This window comes from Herpailurus yagouaroundi, unplaced genomic scaffold, assembly GCF_014898765.1.
Source record: "Herpailurus yagouaroundi ecotype Mexico unplaced genomic scaffold, PumYag 182, whole genome shotgun sequence".
Classification (NCBI taxonomy): Eukaryota; Metazoa; Chordata; class Mammalia; order Carnivora; family Felidae; genus Herpailurus; species Herpailurus yagouaroundi.
The window spans coordinates 18,083,623-18,104,172 of NW_024412413.1; the positions used below are offsets into that span (position 1 = coordinate 18,083,623).

Below are 20,550 nucleotides of genomic sequence, written 5' to 3' on the forward strand. Positions count from 1 at the left end.
AGGTGTCGGGATGGTGCTGGTGTCCAAAGGGAGAGAAGGTGTCTTTTGGGAGACCTGAACCATGCGACCTCCTCCCCCAAACCTCACCCTTTCCTGGGGTCTCAGGGAGCCCTTCCTGGAAAGAGCTCCTTCCTTTACTTCGTATAACCCCTCACTTCATAGAAACTCCGAAAACCAAGTCTGTGAGGCCCATTTTGCAGCGATTAATTGTTGAGTAGAAGGGTCCAGCCTAGCATAATGGGTAAAAGTGGCCCCTGATGCTAGAGCGGGGTGAGCCTGGGCTTTTCCACTTCCTAGCTGAAGACCGGATCCCTCTCTACCCACATCCCTCTTTTGTAAAATAATAAGTGTACCAAGCTCAGAACATTATGACTAGCAAGCATTCAATGTGTAATTCATGTAATTACAAGCACTTAGACTAGGCCTGGCCCATAGTGAATTCTTAAGAAGTGTTAGCCATTCTGAATTCTCCCTTTGTTTTACTCATCTGTCTCCCCTGTGGCCTTTTACCTACCGTTCTTCGCAAAATGATCCATGCAAATCAGCTGGTAATCTTGAATTCTGTTAGCCTAAGTGGTATTCCATTTCATCAAACACCTTCAAGCGGGTCTGAGTTCCCTGGGCCCCACTCCAGTTACATTCAATAGATGTTTGCTGAATGAATGCACAGCTATTCCTGGCAGTTGGCATTTTGGGCCTGCCATTTCTAGAAGCTTCCATATCCCTTGTTTTGGGAGCCAGTACTGACCCTCAGCCTCTGGTGTTTGCCTGCGGTGGAATCAGGATCTGGAGGGCTGAGCACAGGAAGGGAAGGGTGAGCGACTCACTACCTGTTCACCTGCTACCTGCAGGTGACACTGTGGTCATGGTAGAGGAGCAGCCTCATTTCACCCTGTCTTTACCTCACTCCCAGGCCCGCGTGCTGTTTGGCAAAGAGTCTACCTTCTTTCCGACTGGCGATCGCTATGGCATCTACTATAAATGATTTCTTGTTAAGAGCAAGGACTTTCAATCTGACAGAACTGGCCTGGCCTTGTGAAAGGTGCTTAACTTTCTAAGACTCAGTTTCTCACCTGCAAAATGGGGATGATGGTAGTGTTTACCTCGAGGGTATTAAAAATGCTAAGTATACCTAACGTAAGGTGCTTAATACAGCGTCCGGCACAATGATAAGCACCGTGGTGGCTGTGACAGCTAATTGCCAGTATGTCCAGCGCCTCCACCCACCATGGGAAGCACTTTCTGGTCCCTTTATTGGGGAGCACCTTGTGACCCGTTCTGTGCAACGAGTTGTATGTGGCTACTGGCGATGTTCAAGATGGCGGCTGGTCTGTCAGTCCGGGCATGAGCAGACCTGGATTTGGAGATTCAGCCAGGACCCTCATTATCTGTGATGGCACGATGAACCTTTGCTGTTTTCAGCCACTGAGATTTTGAGGTCGTTTGTCCACACAGCACAATGTAGCCTGTCACGAGAGAAAAGAGCAGTACAGAAATGTCCACCAGAAAGTGTGCCCGTGAGAACCGTGCTGAACTTTGCACAGATGATGCTGTGGTCAGGCCATCCCTCCCGTCTCATGTTAAGTGGAGAAGCACTGGAATCGAGTCAGAAAGTTTGAATCCTGCTTCTCCACTCACGTGCTGGCCAGAGACCAGCCTCCTGGCCCCTCTGACTTTAAGTAATTTCATTTGTCATATGGAGATTGTATTAGGGTTCTCTGGAGAAACAGGACCACTAGGATTAGTTCTCTATCTCTTTCTATCTCTGTGTATCTCTCTCTGTGTGTATCTCTACATAGATATCTAGAAAAAGATTTATTGTGCAGTTTTGGCTCATGTGATTGTGGACATTGGGAGGTAGGATCTTGCCGTCTGCAAGCTAGAGGTGCGGGAAAGCTGGTGGTAGTGCTAGTGGGGACCAGGGGAGTCAGTGCTGTAATTTCTAGTCTAAGTCTAAAGGTCTGAGTGCTGAGAAGACAGAGGTTCCAGCTGGAGCCGAGGGGAAGATTTGCCCTTCCTCTGCCTTTTTTTTTTTCTATTCCGGCCCTCAACAGATTGGATGAGGCCCGTCTGCAGTGGTGAGGGCAATCTCCTTCACTCAGTAGACTCATTCAAGTGCTAGTCTCTTCCAGAAACCCCCTCACAGGCACAGTGGGAAACGGTACTTAACCAGCTCTCTGGGCATCCCTTCGCCCAGGAAAGTTGACATGAGAAATTATATGGGAAAATCATAGAGATTTTCATATCCTTTCATATCTCACAAGGGTATTTTGTACAAAGATAAACTTAGGGCACCTGGGTGGCTCAGTCGGTTAAGCATCCGACTCTTGATTTCTGCTCAGGCCATGATCTCATGGTTCATGAGTTGGAGCCTCACATCAGGCTCTGTGCTGGCAGCATGGAGCCTGCTCAGGATTCTCTCTTGCCTCTCTCTGCCCCTTCCCTGTTCACGCTCTGTGTCTCTGAAAATAAATAAATAAACTTAAAAAAAAATAAACTCAGTGTTTTTTATGACAATGTTTTGTACACATTAAGCACTGCGTTTAATACTCTAAATCTCGGATGCAGGGTAACATTTGTCCCAGTTCTCTTTCTCTCTCATTCCCCACAAAAATGCCCTTGCCATGCTCAGTGCAAGGAGGAACTTTCCTTCCTCTTCCATGGGTTTCTGAAGCAGGTGTGCCATCCAGCCCTGTGTCCCATTCATCTTGCGAGAAAAAACATCAAGCAGAACATTTTAAATGCTTCTATTTTTAACTTTCAAGGATAGGTATATTGAAGTTCTTCTTCTTTTTTTTTTTTTTAAGTTTATTTATTTATTTTGAAAGAGAGAAAGGGAGAGAGAGAGAGAATCCCAAGCAGGCTCTGCACTGCCAGCACAGAGCCTGATGCAGGGCTCGAACTCACGAACCGTGAGATCATGACCTGAGCTGAAATCAAGAGTCAGATGCTTAACTGCTTAACTAACTGAGCCACCCAGGCACCCCCCTTGAAGTTTTTAATGAAACCAAGCCCTTCTGTTTTTAAGCAGGTTGTTTCTGGGTAGTAAGATTGGTTGGAATCATTTCTCTTTGCTAGTGAAAGCATAGTAAACTTGGCTCTAACAGCCAATTTGCCATTAATTTGCTTAGCTCCCCGCAGCCTAGATGAGACCCAGGTGGCAGGTGAACTTCTCCAAATTGCGTGTCCTCAAATTTTGGAAAGTGCTTATTTATGTGGTAGCCGTGGTATATGTTTAACATAGAAAAGTGGGTTACAAATATTTCTTTGGGAGAGGGGAAGACACCATGAAAAATGAGCATGCTCCGTAGCTTCTCAAAAATCTGGGTCAGTGATCACAACTGTAACTAATTCTTTGGTAAATTCAGACTGACTTATAAGAAGATGCACTTTGGGGGCACCTGGGTGGCTCAGTCAGTTAAGCATCCGACTTCGGCTCAGGTCACGATCTTGCAGTTTGTGGGTTCGAGCCCTACATTGGACTCTGTGCCGACAGGCCAGAGCTTGGAGCCTGCTTCAGATTTTGTGTCTCTCTCTTTCTCTGCCCCTCCCCACTCGCTCTGTCTCTCAAAAATAAATATTAAAAAAAAAATCAAAGAAGATATATTTTTAATATTTCAGGTTTTTTTTTCAAGCTACTATTTCATTGTGTCTAACTATGGCCACAGAGCTGTTATCTACTGTATGTTTTATTTTTTTTATTTTTTTTAATTTTTTTTTTTTTTAACGTTTATTTATTTTTGAGACAGAGACAGAGCATGAACGGGGGAGGGTCAGAGAGAGAGGGAGACACAGAATCTGAAACAGGCTCCAGGCTCTGAGCCATCAGCACAGAGCCTGACACGGGGCTTGAACTCACGGACCGCGAGATCATGACCTGAGCCGAAGTCGGATGCTTAACCGACTGAGCCACCCAGGTGCCCCACTACTGTATGTTTTCATACAGTAAGAAGGCAGACGCATTCAACTGTCATTGATTTTTCAAAAGGTGTGGTCACTCCTGTCAGAGAAAGCCGTCCATATACCTTTCAGAACCCAACAAATCACAAGAAGACACATTTCCACCGAATCTTAGTTCAATACTTCCAACGGCAAACCACTTTCTGGAGGGTATTTGAGGAACTGCCGTGGCATTTGAAAATGAGTGGCTCCTGGGGGGGGGGTTTGTGCAGCTTTCTGTCAAGTCCTAGGTAAGACGTGTCCTCTTCATGTGGCGTTTGGGCAGATTTCGTTCCTCCTTCGCCAAACACTGTGTTTGGATACCCATGGCTCCTTTCAGCAGGGCACGTTCATTCACTTAGTCGTTCGGCAACCCGTTCGTTCATTCGGATGGGCCCATCATTCGGCACCAGTTTCTGTGGCTGATGGATTCCCAGCGTTGCTCCATTGGATCGTCTGGCTCTGCAGTGTTCTCTTCCCTTCTTGAATCCACATGGATTCCTCTCAGAGAGGAGGATTCCAGAGAGAGAAGGACTTGTAGTTGGGCAAGGACAAAGGATTGGCTATATTCTCCTGCCGGACCCACCTAATCTCCTCCCTTTCCTTTCTTCTCCCTCCTCTCCACCCTTCTCCTTCTCTTCATCTCCCCTACTTTCTTGTCCTCTTATGTACCCCTTTGGCAGACGTGTATCATTGACCCACTCTGTCTCCCATGTTCTTGGAGGCCCCGGGGATGCAGGAATGAGTGAGATCTGGCTCTATCTAGCTGGGCAGATGTGGAGCCAGAGAAGAGCTACATATGGGGAACAGTGCTTCACTAAAGCAAAGACCCAGAGCTGGGCACGCTCGGGACAGGGAGGGGCTTGCTCTGCCTGGTAGATTCGGGGAGCCTGCCTAGAGGAGGGGCCTCCTGGACAGAGACGCGGCAATGGCTTTGACTGCTTAAGAGGGACAGGTTCACATCTATCTGGTGACCTACCAAAGTCGTAGTGGTCAAGGAGTTTATGAATAGGCTAATGGAATGGGGCAAATCGAACAGCTTCCTTCAAGGCATGAAATACTAAAATGACTCACATGAATTCATCGTGTTACAAGTATCACAGATTCTGTATCGAAGATCCAAAACCTGAGCTTCTGGACATGGCTGCACCTCATCCACTACTGGAATGTGTTAGCAGAAGTCGGGTATGATGCTGCTGGGGCCTATTTACTCACAGTGGCCAAGGTTAAAGCTGAGAAGTGCCATAAAATGAGGAAGAGACATACACCGTCAGGTACAGTGAGTAGCTAGGTTTCCATAGTCCATTTCGCTGGGATGTTAAGTGGCCAAGAGTTACTGTTCTCCCGTTTCCTCATCTAATTCCAATCACTCCAACAGACCTCCCTGTGTGTTCCTACCCACAATGTAGGCCACCAATTTCTGAAGCTAGGAAATGGGGGGGAAAGTGTTAATTCTGAAATGGCTCCTCTGTATCGTCTTGCTGTGGCTGTTTCCTATGCATTTTTTTCTTTCTCTATTTTCTCATGGCTTCAACCACACTGCTAACATCTCCCTCCTTGATCTGCATTTGCAGCCTTGATGGCCTTTTGGAAGGTCGGTGTATGTGACCCCTTTCCTGAGAGCCACCAACAGTGTTGCTGCTCGATCAACAGCTTTCCTGAGTGACCAGCTGGGTAGTTCAGATGACATAGATGCAAATCCGAATTATTTCGGATACTCCCTCCCAGCTTGTTCTTTCCGTGTTCCCTCCATCTGCTCACAGTGCCCCCAGCTCCCTCCGGTGCCCCTCACTCGGCCCTGGAGACACGCCATTGCTGTCGAGGATGGCTTCGATCTGAATTGCAATGGCAGTACTTGGACTTGCTGCCTAAGGGCTTGGATCTGGACAGCACTTTGGCTCATATTTCTTCCCTTTCTCCCTTGCCTGTCTCTCTCTCTCCCCCTGTATTTCCGGGCTCACTAAACAGTAATAACATTCATTCATTCTTTCAACAGATAGTAACTGCGCACCTTCTCTGGGACATCGGACTCACTGGGTGCTACTGACATCATCAGTGAACTAGTTCAAGGAATTCAACACTAGCTCAAAAATGACCCCTGCTCTCATGGTTTTGCCGTCTAGTGGTCATAATAACAGATCTTGAGCATTTGTCACGGGCCAGGCTCTAAGTTCAATTCTTTATATGTCTTTTGCTTGATTCACGTCAAATCTCTGCAGTCCTGCTAATGCCTTGGTTGAAACTCAGGAAACTGAGTCTCAGAGAGGCGAAGCGAGTTGCCCAAGGTCTCCCGGGTAGTTAGGAGTGGATTTGGGCTGTGGTGTTCCAGCATCCCTTTTGGTCCTTAAGCATGTAGCCTTTCCCTGTATTCTCACTGCCACGTATGAGTTATGTACCTTTGGAATTTCTCCGATCCACTAAACCCTCTGTGTGGAAGGACCCAAACGATCCTCCACAGATTCCAGTGTGTCGAATAAAGCCAGGATGCCTCTGGAATTGCATCAGTGCTTAGGGCTGTAGGGCGGAGGAAGCAGGGAGGGGGCGGGAGGTGGTGTGGGGGGAGCACTGTGTGTCATAGGAAGCTGGAAGCTAGCCCCCAGAAGAGATCTTGAGGTGGGGGTGAAAGTCCTTCCTGATGATGTCACCCTGCTTGTCGGCGCATGGTTGTTATGGTGATGGAAAGGCCTGGGGGCTGGGGGTTGCCAGTGGGAGGAAATCACCTAACATTTCAGCGTGTGAGAATTTTCTGGATGTAAATGAGCCTAGTTCAGAATGTGTCCCTTTGAGTTAGGCTGGAGACATGTGCAGGGCTTTCTGGTGATTCCATAAGCATGCTGCTCTGAGCTGCTGCTGGGTAGTCTCTGCTTACTCCAGGCCCCGGGGGGCTCCTTAGCAGGGGGTCCCGGCCTCCATCACTGCTGCCTTTGACACCTTCCACCTTCCTCATCCCTCGTTTCAGTCTTGGCCGATTCCCGTAGATTTTACTTGGGAATATGGCCTCTTGCATCCTCTCTGTCATGGCAACCGGGCCCTCATTCCCTTTCTCTCATCAGTCTTCATAAAGCAAAGCAGAGTCAGTCTATGGCCATTTGTGTGTGTGTGTGTGGGGGGGGGGGGTCTTCCTGAAGTCCTCCCATTTGGGTTGCTGAAAATAGAAGTCATAATGTTACAGCAAATACTCAGCGCCCAGGAAGAGACAAGCCCACGCACTCTCTGGGAATCAGAAGAGACTGTTTATTGCCCACAGGTGCTGGCCCAGCGGAGTCACCTCCAAAGGCTGAGCCCCGAACCTTGGCATTGGCCTCCTTTTATGGCTGGGAGGGTAGGGGGTGGAGAGACAAAAGAAAAAGGGGAGGGGGCCCTTATCAGTGGTGTTATCTGGGCAGTTAGTTGGTGGAGGCAGCAGGCAAACAAGATTAGGAAGCCAAAAGTATGCAAGGGAAGCCTCGGGCATCTGGCTAGCCCCTTTTATCTTGTTTTTACTAGCTTTTCTTCTCAATAAGACCAGCTACTTGTCACCAAAGTGATAGAATAGCCTTTGATTCATTGGAATGGGTTTAATGATAGCAGGAATCCTGTATAATCGTCAGAGGAGGCTTTCCAGGGGTCTGGTTGCTGTCTGGGCCTCCCCCAGGCATGGCTTTTCCTACCGTGGTTATGTAGCCACACGCAGTCCTGAGACATTCTGCCCTCCTAGGGTGCTGCTGGAGGCAAGACCCTTAAGCAGGAATGTTCTTTCAGGCAGGTTTTTGAGAAATCCTGTATTATGGGCTGCGGTCTCAGGAATTGCTTGCCACTTCAGCCCTGTCCTCCCTTCTAATAAAGAGGTCTGGGCAAGCGTGCTTTGCCATGATTACGAGCTGATCCTCTGAATTAACTCAAGCGTTCACTGAGTGCCTGCGTCGTGGTGAGCCTGGTGCTAGATGCCAGGGACGCAGCAGTGGACAAGACAGACCGGGCTCCTGCCCTGATGGAGCTTATGGTAGAGTATAAAACAGACCCTACTGAGAAGTGCAGCTGAGGGAGCGGTACACGGTGGTGGTGGCCCGGCCCGGAGCAGGAGGTGTGGCCTTGTCTCAGGAACTGCAGAAGACACTTTGAATAAGTGACATTTCATCTGAGGTTTGGAGGAGGAGTGAGAGCTGATGGGACAGAGGGCCGAGGGAACAGCATGTTTGAGGACCCTGAGTCAGGGGGAGAGTGATGAACCCGAAGAATTCAGCAAGGCCAGTACGGGTCCAAGAGAGGGTGGGCAGGCTCATCAGCTTGATGGGGAAGCCGACGGGTGTGTGAGGTCACTCCCCACCAGGAGTCTGTGGCTGCAGCTCCGGAAAAGAATGCATGCCCCGCCCCCATCCTAGGGCCTGCCGCCGGACTGTGTGCTTTGGCTCCCCCTGGTGGCTGTGATGAGAACCAGAACCCTAACTTGCTCGGTTGGTGGAAAAGACGCCTGGCTGTGAGTCTGGAAATCGCTTTTGCCCCTTGCTTCCTGCCTGTCCACTTGCTGCCTGGGTTTGCCCTTCCTTCGGAGATGCCTCTGGGCAAGTTACATCTCTGACGGAAGGCCGGTAGGGAGGTCTTTGAGTCTAGAGGACAATGCCATGGTCCGGTCAGGTTTTACAGATTATCTGTGTGATATGATCAGCTTGTTTTTAGCTGGAGTCCTGGGTCACAAAAAAGTGGAGAGAATCCATTTCTGGCTGCAGTTGCATTTTTAGACAAAGTCAAACACCAGAAGAGACAGACTAAAAACAGATGTGGCAGAAGGACTGGTCCCAGAATGGCTCCATGTTGGCAGATGGCTGACTACCCTCCCAGGTGGCAGATGTGGTGGGTTGGGGAGAATCATGTTGTTTTTCAGGGTCAGGCTTTCTTGTTGGAGCAAAGGGTAAATGCATCACAGTGCAGGATCTTGTCAGAAGGTTGTAGTAAATGGGACAATATCAGCTTTTCATGAGTAATGTATGATGTTTTGCCCTCTGATACTTTTGGAAACTTCTAAATATTTTAGATGGAACAAATCATTTATTACAAATAATTTAAAAAATAGCTCAACAGAAAAATAAAAAGAACAAAAGACAATTTACAGTAGCCACAGGAGATATGAAATATCTACAAATAAATGTAACAAGAAATGTGTGGATCTTTATTTTTATAAAACTGTTTCAGAATTATAGAAAATAAAATTTTAGTATATAGGGAGACATACCATATTCTTGGATAGAGCAACTCAATATTGTAAAGCTGTCGGTTCTTCCACAATTGATTTATGTACATAAGACAATTCTAATTGAAATCCCAATGGGATTAAAACATTTCTAAATTTTCAAAATGATTTTAAAGTTCTTGGAGAAGAAGATATGTGAGAGTAAGAGTTTAAAATAATGAGGGCAATTTGAATGTCAACTTATTTAAACATATTATGAAGCTGTATTAACTTTAAAAATGCTACTGGGAGCAAAAATAAACAGCTCAGTGGAACAAAATAGAAAGCTCAGGTACGGACTCAGGTATGGATATAAAAAAGTAGTAAGTGATAGAAACTTTTCAAATTAGAAAGATTATGGAATAAATTGAATAAATAGTGCTGTGATAATGGTTCACTACTTGGTAAGAAGTTAAGTTACCTGAGCCATTACACCAAAATAAATCCCAAGAAGATTAGAGTTAAATATAAATTAATGAAATTTTATGTTAAAAAAAAAACTATAAGAAAATGTTGGCGTCTAAGCAAGAAAGCAAAAGAGTAAATCACAAAGAAGACAGTCGATAAATGTGTCTAAATAAATGAAATTACAACATGTAAATCAAAACAAAACAACACAACTCAGAAAATTAAAAACACAATTATAAGACTAGTGATAACTGGCAAAAATATTTGTGACATACATGGCAGGCAAAAGATTAATACTTTTAATAAGTAAAATGCTCTTAAATAAAATAATGAACCCTTCAATAAAAATAGGCAAGATCTTGAGCAGGCCATGCAAAGAACATTTTTAGTTCTTGTCTGACTTTACTTCTTATCACTGATGGATATATATATATATATATATATATATATAGTTTTGAGAGTGAGAGAGCGAGAGAGTGCAAGTGTGTGTGCACGCATGCGAGCAAGGGAGGGGCAGATGGAGAGGGAGAGAGAGACTCCTAAGCAGGCTCCACACCCAGGGTGGAGACTGATGCAGGGCTAGATCTTACCATCATGAGAACATGACCTGAGCTAAAATCAAATGTGGGACATTTAACTGACTGAGCCACCCAGGCACTCCACCAAGTTTTGAATGTTAATAAGGTCTAACTTAATCAGTATTTTCTTTCATGGGTTATGCTTTTTGTGGTGTATTTAATAAATCATGACCAAAACCAAGGTCACATAGGTTTTTTTTTTCTGTTTCCTTCTAAAACTTTTGTAGTATTTCATTTTATATTTAAGGCTATGATCCATTTTGACTATGTGTTTTGCGAAAGGTGTAATATCTCTGTCTAGATTAATTTTTTTTATACGGATGTTCAGTTGTCCCAGAACAACTTGTTAATTAAGACTTCTTCCATTGAATTGTCTTTGCTACTTTGTCAAAGATCAGTTAGACATCTAGAGAAGATGTATTGGTATTGTATTGAATTTATAAGTCAAGCATCTTAACAATGTTGAGTCTTCCAGTCCATCAACATAGAATCTCTCTCAGTTTATTTAGATCTTCTTTGATATCCTTTATCAGAATTTTGTGGTTCTCTGCATATAGATCAAGTACATATTCTGTTAGATTTAGGCCTAAGTTTCTCATTTATGGGGTACTATTATAAGTGGTATTGTGTTTTAAATTTCTAATTCCAATTGTTCATTGCTGGTCTATAGGAAAGCAGTTGGCTTTTGTATATTAACCTTGTATCCTGCAACCTTGTTATAATCACTTACCAGTTCTATGAGTTTTTTGTTGATTCTTTGGGATTTTCTACACAGACAGGTCTATCATTTGTGAACAAAATCAGTTTTATTTCTTCCTTCCCAACATGTATATCTTTTATTTCCTTTTCTTGTCTTATTGCACTAGCTGGGACTCCCAGTATCATTCAGTAGGAGTGGTGAGAGGGGATATCCTAACCTCAGCTTTTTACTGCCATCAGTGGCTCACCAGCCACCATCACCTCTCACCTGGCCTATCGTAATGGCCTCCTAACTAGTCCTCCTACTTTCATTTTTGTTCCAAAAAAGTTCCATTTCTGTTTAGTAGCCAGAATGAGCTTTTAGGAATATAAACCAGATCATGTCACTTTCCATGTTAAGATCATTCCAGAGACCTGCTGCTGCACCGATACTAAAATCTGAACTCCTCAGTTTAATTTATAATCGTTTGTATAATCTACCCCCGACATGCCTAGGTAGCGTCATCTTATAAGAATCTTCCTTTTGGCCTCTAGATGCCAGCCACTCTGGCCTTCTTTCTGTCCTTCGAGTACATTCTGCCTTTTGGCCTTGGCACCAGCTGTTGCCTCTGCGAGGAATGTTCTTCCCACTCATATTTTTGTAGTACCAGTTCTTTCTGGTTATTTAGATCTCAGCCAAAGTGTCACTTTCTCAGAGTGGCCTACCCCATCTGATGTTATACCTAGTCATTCTCTATCTTGTCAGTGGGTTTTAATTCTTGGCATAGCTTTTACTGCTACCTGACTTTGTCTAGTTTCCTTTTTGTTTTTAAATTAATTAATTAATTTTTTATTGTCTGTCTCTGCTCCCTGCTGCCCTCTCCTCTCTGACCCTCCCAGCTGCTGGGATGTAAGCTCCACGAAAGGAGGACTCTGCCTCTTGCGTTCACTGCTGTGTTCCTGGCACCCGCAGCAGCACCGGGCGTGGTGTGGCTACTGAATGGCCCCTTCCTATGTCTCCACCCTGATCCTGAACCAAACAGCTCGGTCTCTCTGCTCTTCAGTCCCCTAAGCACCTTGCTTTTTCCTGCCCTAGAGCCTTTGCATTGTGCTCTTCCTCTGCCCAGAATTTTTACACCCTCCCTCCCTCATTTTGCTGCAACAGCTTCTATTCTTTTTTAAACTCTCAGCTCAATTGTCATTTCTATGGAGAAACGTCCCGTAGTTCATATCACCATCTCTTTCATGGTTCTTTTCATGGTTTGAATTTATATTCATTTGTATGAAGGATAAACTGTCTGGATGTAGCCCCACTTAGCAGGATGGCTTTCTTATACTTGGTGTGTCCAGAACCATGTTGAGGATGACGCACGTCCCGCTGGCATGCCACATGTGATGGTAACGTTGATCGCATTTTACTAGAGCGAAATGGATGTGGGGCTGTCACCATTCACACAAAATTTTAAAAAGAAAACTTTACCGCGGCGGCGGGGGGCATCATTATACTCCATTTTTAAATCCGTCTGAAACCATGGCTTGGAGCCAGCAGAGGAGGCTGTGGCTGTGGATTCCAGTGCAACCATCAACACTGCTATTCAGGCAGTTAAACTTTACGCCCATTCCAAGCTGTAAATGTTAGTCGCACCCCCCCGCGGGGCCCCAGGAAGGGACCATTAACTTAAAAAAAGCGCATAATGTATAGGATGATCTCAAGTTAATTTTTTTTTTTGAGAGAGTTTATAAATAAGTTTATTTATTTTGAGAGACAGAGAGAGCACAAGCAATAGAGGGGCAGAGAGAGAGAGAGAGAGAGAGAGAGAGAGAGAGAGAATCCCAAGCAGGCTCTGAGACCTGCTCTGAGCCCGAAACAGGGTTTGATCCCACAACTGTGAGATATGACCTTAGCTGAAATCAAGAGTCGGATGCGTAACCAACTGAGCCACCCAGGTGCCCCTCAAGTTTATTTTTAAAAAATGTGTATGGAGCATCTGGGTGGCTCAGTTCAGCTCAGGTCATGATCTTGAGGTTCATGAGTTTGAGCCTCATATCGGGCTCTCTGCTGTCAGTGCAGAGCCCTCTTTGGAGCCTTTGTCCCCCCACCTGTCTCTGCCCCTCTCCGTTCGTGTGCTCTCTCTCTCTCTCTCTCTCAAAAATAAACATTAAAAAAATGTGTTTGGATACATGCAAAAGATCAGAGGTACATACAACAATATGTTAATGCAGATTATCTTTGAATAATGCAATTATGAGTGATTTCTTCTTTGTACTTTTCTATATTTCTCAATTTTCCTATAATGTACACATACTAGTTTTATAGTGAGAAAAGTTATTTTCTTATCTATCCCAACTATATGTTTGTGCTAAGTAAATGAACATGAGGATGTGGTCAGTGGCAGGAAAGGCTCATGAATGAAGACTTGTCGGAGCACTGAGATTGTTGAATTGAGTGTGGAACATAGTGAATGAACATAGTCCATTCCCACCTCAGCCCTTGACAGGTGGGCTGGACCTGGTAATCCTCATAGAATTTGCAAGACCACGCCGGCCCTGGGCAAGGGCCCATCCCTCAGCAATTTGTCCAGACCACCCTCGGCTGCTCTAAGCAGCTACTTACAATTCTTAGATTCCTTTGTCACTTGGCTTGACCCACCAGTTCTCATACCCACCTTAGGTCCGTTTGCTTGGATGGCCACTGTGGCCGAGAGTCTTGTCTCTTTCCCTTGACTCTGATTTAATTTTAGCTCTTGGACTCGAAGCACTACAGCTTTGGTTCAAAGCCTCCTGGCCTCTCTGTGGTGCTGAGGGCTGCAATGCTTTTTGTTGGGAGCCTAGGATATTGTCTGACACATAGTAGATGTTCAATAAATGTTTGTACTGTGCACAAATGGTGATCCCTGGAGAAGTTGGCAGAAGGAAAACAGGAGTGCATTCATTGTCTGGGTGGCCTACGGCGTGAGCGATGGAACAGATGAAGAACAAGGAATATATTTTTGTCCAGCAGATTAGATACAATAATTTGAAATGAAACAGTCGTCAAATGTATAAGTTCATATACTGGGATGTTTGGGAAGAAAAATTATGAAAATGATGACTTTGTAGTACCATGTATTTAACTGAATCTTCAAGTTAAAAAATTCTGTGTATTTTCATTTGTATATAATAGGATATAACACACACACACACACACACACACACACACAATATGTTCCTTATTTGGTCCTTTTAACATTTTGTTCTTTCTGTCAAAGCCAGTAATTCAAGATAGTTACAACAGAGGGCAGAATTGTGTAAGTAATTTAAACACCTTTTTATTCTTGCCTGACAATGCCCCCCAAGTTCAAATTGCAGCCTTATATAGACTGCACTATAGAAATACTCTTTGACTCTCTGGTTTTCAAATTTTACATATCAAAAGATCATTTAAAAGCATTAGAGTTGTTGTTTATGTCATTGTTTGAAATACTTGGTAATATATGTAAACATTAATAAAAGCAAAGAGCTAATCCCTTGAGAGAGAAATACTGAAGTGTGGATAATGTGTTTAACTCCTGTGTCAAGATTAAGTATTGGATGCTCTTTGTTCCTTTCTGAATATGCTTTAGGTTTATTTACCTTTCTTTCCATTCTAGTGCTGGAATGCAGGCTGTTTGAGGTTACCCACCATGGACAAATGCCGATTAATGTTCTTTATTGCGAAATTTCTGAAGCTTATGGGCAAGATCAATGAAGCAGAAGGATTATTCTTGACTGTCGAGAACATGTTAGTGCAGGTAAAGTGGGAAATCGCTTTATTTTTTTATTTTTTTAATTTAAAAATTTTTAATTTTTCATATAATTTATTGAATTTACATCCAAGTTAGTTAGCTTATAGTGCAACAATGATTTCAGGAGTAGATTCCTTAGTGCCCCTTACCCATTTAGCCCATTCCCCCTCCCACACCCCCTCCAGTAACCCTCTGTTTGTTCTCCATATTTAAGAGTCTCTTATGTTTGGTCCCCTTCCCTGTTTTTATATTATTTTTATTTCCCTTCCCCTATGTTCATCTGTTTTGTCTCTTAAAGTCCTCATATGAGTGAAGTCATATGATATTTGTCTTTCTCTGATTGACTAATTTCGCTTAGCATAATACCCTCTAGTTCCATCCATGGAGTTGCAAATGGCAAGATTTCATTATTTTTGATTGCCGAGTAATACCCCATTGTCTATATATACCACATGTTCTTTATCCATTCATCCATCGATGGGCATTCGGGCTCTTTCCATACTTTGGCCATTGTTGATAGTGCTGCTATAAACATGGGGGTGCATGTGTCCCTTCGAAACAGCACACCTGTATCCCTTGGATAAATACCTAGTAGTGAAATTTCTGGGTTGTAGGGTAGTTCTATTTTTAATTTTTTGAGGAACCTCCATACTGTTTTCCAGAGTGGCTGCACCAGCTTGCATTCCCACCAACAATGCAAAAGAGATCCTCTTTCTCCGCATCCTCGCCAACATCTGTTGTTGCCTGAGTTGTTAATGTTAGCCATTCTGACAGGGGTCAAGTGGTATCTCATTGTGGTTTTGATTTGTATTTCCCTGATGATGAGTGAAGTTGAGCATTTTTTCATGTGTCGGTTGGCCATCTGAATTTATTCTTTGGAGAAGTGTCTATTCATGTCGTTTGCCCATTTCTTCATTGGATTATTTGTTTTTTGGGTGTTGAGTTTGATAAGTTCTTTATAGGTTTTGGATACTAACCCTTTATCTGATATGTCGTTTGCAAATATCTTCTCCCATTCTGTCGGTTGCCTTTTAGTTTTGCTGATTGTTTTCCTTCGCTGTGCAGAAACTTTTTATTTTGATGAGGTCCCAGTAGTTCATTTTTGCTTTTGTTTCCCTTGCCTCTGGAGACGTGTTGAGTAAGAAGTTGCTGCGGCCAAGATCAAAGAGGTTTTTTCCTGCTTTATCCTTGAGGATTTTGATGGCTTCCTGTCTTACATTGAGGTCTTTCATCCACTTTGAGTTTATTTTTGTGAATTGTGTAAGAAAGTGATCCAGGTTCATTCCTCTGCATGTCGCTGTCCAGTTTTCCCAGCACCACTTGCTGAAGAGATTGTCTTTATTCCATTGGATATTCTTTACTGCTTTGTCAAAGATTAGATGGCCACTAATGTTTGTGGGTCCATTTCTGGGTTCTCTATTCTGTTCCATTGATCTGAGTGTCTGTTTTTGTACCACTGCCATACTGTCTTGATGATTACAGCTTTGTAATACAGCTTGAAGTCTGGGATTGAGATGCCTCCTGCTTTGGTTTTCTTTTTCAAAATTGCTTTGACTATTCGGGGTCTTTTCTGGCCCATTAAGGATGATGTTAGCATTGGGTCGTTCATATATGGCTTTTATGATCTTGAGGTATGATCCTTCTATCCCTACTTTCTTGAGGGTTTTTATCAAGAAAGGATGCTATATTTTGTCAAATGCTTTCTCTGCATCTATTGAGAGGATCATATGGTTCTTGTCCTTTCTTTTATTGATGTGATGAATCACGTTAATTGTTTTGCAGATATTGAACCAGCCCTGTATCCCAAGTATAAATCCCACTTGGTCGTGGTGAATAATTTTATTAATGTATTGTTGGATCCGGTTGGCTAATATCTTGTTGAGGATTTTTGCATCCATGTTCATCAGGGAAATTGGTCTATCGTTCACCTGTTTAGTGGGGTCTCTGTCTGGTTTTGGAATCAAGGTAATGCTGGCCTCATAGAAAGAGTTTGGAAGTTTTCCTTCCATTTCTATTTTTTGGTACAGCTTCAAGAGAATAGGTGTTACTTCTTCCTTAAGTGTTTGGTAGAATTCCTCTGGAAAGTCATCTGGCCCTGGACTCTTGTTTTTTGGCAGATTTTTGATTACTAATTCGATTTCTTTACTGGTTATGGGTCTGTTCGAATTTTCTATTTCTTCCTGTTTCAGTTTTGGTAGTGTATATGTTTCTAGGAATTTGTCCATTTCTTCCAGATTGCCCATTTTATTTTTTTTTTAACGTTTATTTATTTTTTTGGGACAGAGAGAGACAGAGCATGAACGGGGGAGGGGCAGAGAGAGAGGAAGACACAGAATCAGAAACAGGCTCCAGGCTCTGAGCCATCAGCCCAGAGCCCGACGCGGGGCTCGAACTCACGGACCGCGAGATCGTGACCTGGCTGAAGTCGGACGCTTAACCGACTGCGCCACCCAGGCACCCCTGAGATTGCCCATTTTATTGGCATATAATTGTTCATAATATTCTCTTATTATTGTTTTTATTTCTGTTGTGTTGGTTGTGATCTCTCCTCTTTCATTCTTGATTTTATTTATTTGGGTCCTTTCCTTTTTCTTTTTGATCAAACTGGCTAGTGGTTTATCAATTTTGTTAATTCTTTCGAAGAACCAGCTTCTGGTTTCATTGATCTGTTCTACTGGTTTTTGTTTGTTTGTTTGTTTGTTTTCTATATCATAATTTCTGCTCTAATCTTTATTATTTCCTGTCTTCTGCTGGTTTTGGGTTTTATTTCCTGTTCTTTTTTCCAGCTCCTTAAGGCATAAAGTTAGGTTGTGTATCTGAGATCTTTCTTCCTTTTTTAGGAAGGCCTGGATTCCTATATGCTTTCCTCTTATGACCGCCTTTGCTGCATCCCAGAGGTTTTGGGTTGTGGTGTTATCATTTTCATTGACTTCCATATACTTCTTAATTTCCTCTTTAACTGCTTGGTTAGCCCATTCATTCTTTCATAGGATGTTCTCCAGTCTCCAAGTATTTGTTACCTTTCCAATTTTTTTCTTGTGGTTGATTTCGAGTTTCATAGTGTTGTGGTCTTAAAATATGCACGGTATGATCTCGATTTTTTGTACTTGCTGAGGGCCAAATTGTGTCCAAGTATATGGTCTATTCTGGAGAACATTCCATGTGCACTGGAGAAGAATGTATATTCTGCTGCTTTAGGATGAAATGTTCTAAATATACCTGTTAAGTCCACCTGGTCCATTGTGTCATTCAAAGCCATTGTTTCCTTGTTGATTTTTTGATTAGATGATCTGTCCATTGCTGTGAGTGGGGGAGAGACTCCACCTCTTGGTGGAGGAGAGTGACATTGCAAAGGGGAATCAGTACGGGTTGGCATGGGGGGTTACAGCTGTTTTTGCAATCTACCACCATGGCTAGAAGATCCAAGGTCACCTTGGGCAAGCCACTTCTCCTCACTAGATCTCATCTATAAATCCACTTTGATAGTAATAGTTCTCATTTGTTGAATGCTTGTTATGTATGACACTTTATGCTCATGATCTTTTGTCTTCAAATATACCTGATGTGGTATGTATTGCTATCCCCATTTTATAGAGGAGGGAACTGAAGGTCAGAAACATAGAATAATTTAAACTACTTCAGCTCCCACAGCCAGCAGATTTGGAGCTGGGAGTTCAAGCTAGGCCTGTCTGATCCTAAAGTCTGTCTGCAATAACTCCTCACTATACAGAATCTCTTCTAGCATTGACGTGTATGAAGCTATAATCCTTGATATACAGAGTATAGCTTCTGAGGCACCCTCATGCAGGCAGGACTGGTTACAGGCATGGTAGGACCTTGGTGACCAGAGGATACCAGGGAGGGAACCAGGGGCACTTAGGTGGGTTCTGGGACTGGCCCTCCAAAGCCAGCTGGGCAGTTCAAAGTACAGAGCTCCAAGGAATTGAGCAGACCTTGGCATGGGGTAGACAAGCGTGTTTCCCCAAGGAGGTCAAACCAGCAGGAGGGGTGGGGTCCCACTGAAAAGAGATGCTTGGGGGTAGATCATTGTCCTTATCAGCAACTTTGATGGGGACCCACCATAGCTCCAGGCTTCTGACAAGAGTCAAGCCGGGATTCAGGGCCCAAGAGAGCAGATAAAGGGAGAGGGGCAAGGATTCCAGCCTGGCCAGAGCTCATACATTCAAGAACTGTGTACTGAGCACCTGCGATGCACCCAGGGCTCTGCTGAACCCAGCACAGTGAACAGGACAGTCACCAACACTGCCCTCTAATGGAGATGACAGGTAACACACAATGATTGCAGGTTGGAATAAATACAATGGAAGACACAGAGGAGCCCTAGGTAGAGAGCTTAAGCAGAGGGAGGGTCTGCCTCTGAAGGGTCAAGAGGGCATTTAAGCTGAGACATGTGGTCCTGGCAAAGGAGACAGCATGTGCAGAGCCCTGGGGTGGGAAGGGGCTTGGCCTGTGCTAGCTGTGGGAAGAGCCTCCCTGAGCAAAGGGCAGGAGGCAGCTGGGCCCGAATTGTGTCGGGCCTTGGGCAAGCATTTGGATTTTATTCTCAGTGAGGGGGAAGCCGTTACAGAGAGTTAGGCTGGGGATGGCATCATCCGATTTCTGTTTTGAGACCACTTTTGCTGCGGTGTGGAGAATGGACTACATGCGGGTGAGAGGGGACATTGGGAGATTGGGTACATGGCTCTATCCCTCCCTGATGCCCAAGTGAAAGACGTGAGGCACTGGGTGAGGTGGGGGTGGGGCAGTGAATGTGGTCCCACTGATGATGGGAAAGATGCCTCTTGACAGTTTCATGGTAATCCTCTATAATCACAACTGAATTCCGTAGCACAGGGAGTTAAGTCTGGTTTTCTTTATTGCCACCAATGCTGGACTAATGCCTTCTGGGAACATTGTTGGGGCTTTTTCTCTTCCTAACAAAGTAGGGCTTAGAAAATCCTTTCTGCATTTTAGGACTCTGTATTAGTGTCAGAATATATAACTCTCAATAAAGGAGCAAGATGCTGGGCCTTTGAAGAAGGTACATCCCCAAGGCAGTGTGTATCTAGGGATAGCTCATGATTTCTTAGTTGGATTTATAGGGCTAATTCATGTGCTTCTTGTTGTAAGCTTTATCATTTTATTATTACTGCAAGACTGTGCTGGCTACCTTCTGTAGGACTTGGCTACCACAGTGATGATCCATATTCTTACTTAATTTCTGATCTATTCATTTGCAAAACGGTCTCAGAATTTGGTTCTAATCTGTTGTCTTAGCTCTTCAGCCTTGTAATTGCTGTGCACACACAAATTCGTTGTATGAAAACCAAGCCCTGTGCAATGTAGGCCAGGAACTGATTTATTAAGAAAATCCTGGCTATTGGCAGTGATGAAGAAATGATGTTAAATGCTCTGCCTCTTGACATCTTAACTCTTTTGTAGAACAAACAAACCTTAAGCATCATCTTCTTTGCCAAAATGTATTCTCTGCAGGCAGAGTGCTGAACAACCTGGTAAAGTCAGCAAGTGAAAAGTACTTAAAAGAAAATCATATTTTGGAATGTGCTACTGAAACTTCCAGCTTTTTGGACAACAACCCCTGTGACCAGGCTACCATGAAATACACCAAAGGTGTTCTGATATAAACATGAATTTTTTTCTTGAAAAATTATTGTTTTCTGTACTAGTTTTTATTGTTAAGATTAATATATATATATTTTTTAACATTTATTTGTTTTTGAGAGAAAGAATGTAGCCTGAGTCGGGGAGGGGCAGAGAGAGGAAGACAGAGGATCTGAAGCAGGCTCCACGCTGTCAGCACAGAGCCCGATGTGTGGCTTGAACTCACGAACCGTGAGATCATGACCTGAGCTGCAATCAAGAGTCGGCCTCTTAACCAACTGAACCACCCAGGTGCCCCAAGATTAAGATTTTTAAGCCACACTTGTTAATCCATTTTCCATCTAACTGGGTGAAG

At 43.8% G+C, this 20,550-nt stretch overlaps 1 protein-coding gene across 1 annotated transcript in view; it reads left to right on the forward strand.

Moving 5' to 3' along the window:
• Window positions 1-20,550, forward strand: part of LOC121041016 (putative tetratricopeptide repeat protein 41) — a 76,665-nt gene that overhangs the window by 41,704 nt on the left and 14,411 nt on the right. Inside the window, 5 exon segments of the mRNA XM_040491836.1 lie at window positions 3,989-4,190; window positions 5,035-5,213; window positions 14,439-14,467; window positions 14,469-14,579; window positions 19,851-19,915. Of these exon segments, the coding sequence (XP_040347770.1) occupies window positions 3,989-4,190; window positions 5,035-5,213; window positions 14,439-14,467; window positions 14,469-14,579; window positions 19,851-19,915 (586 nt within the window).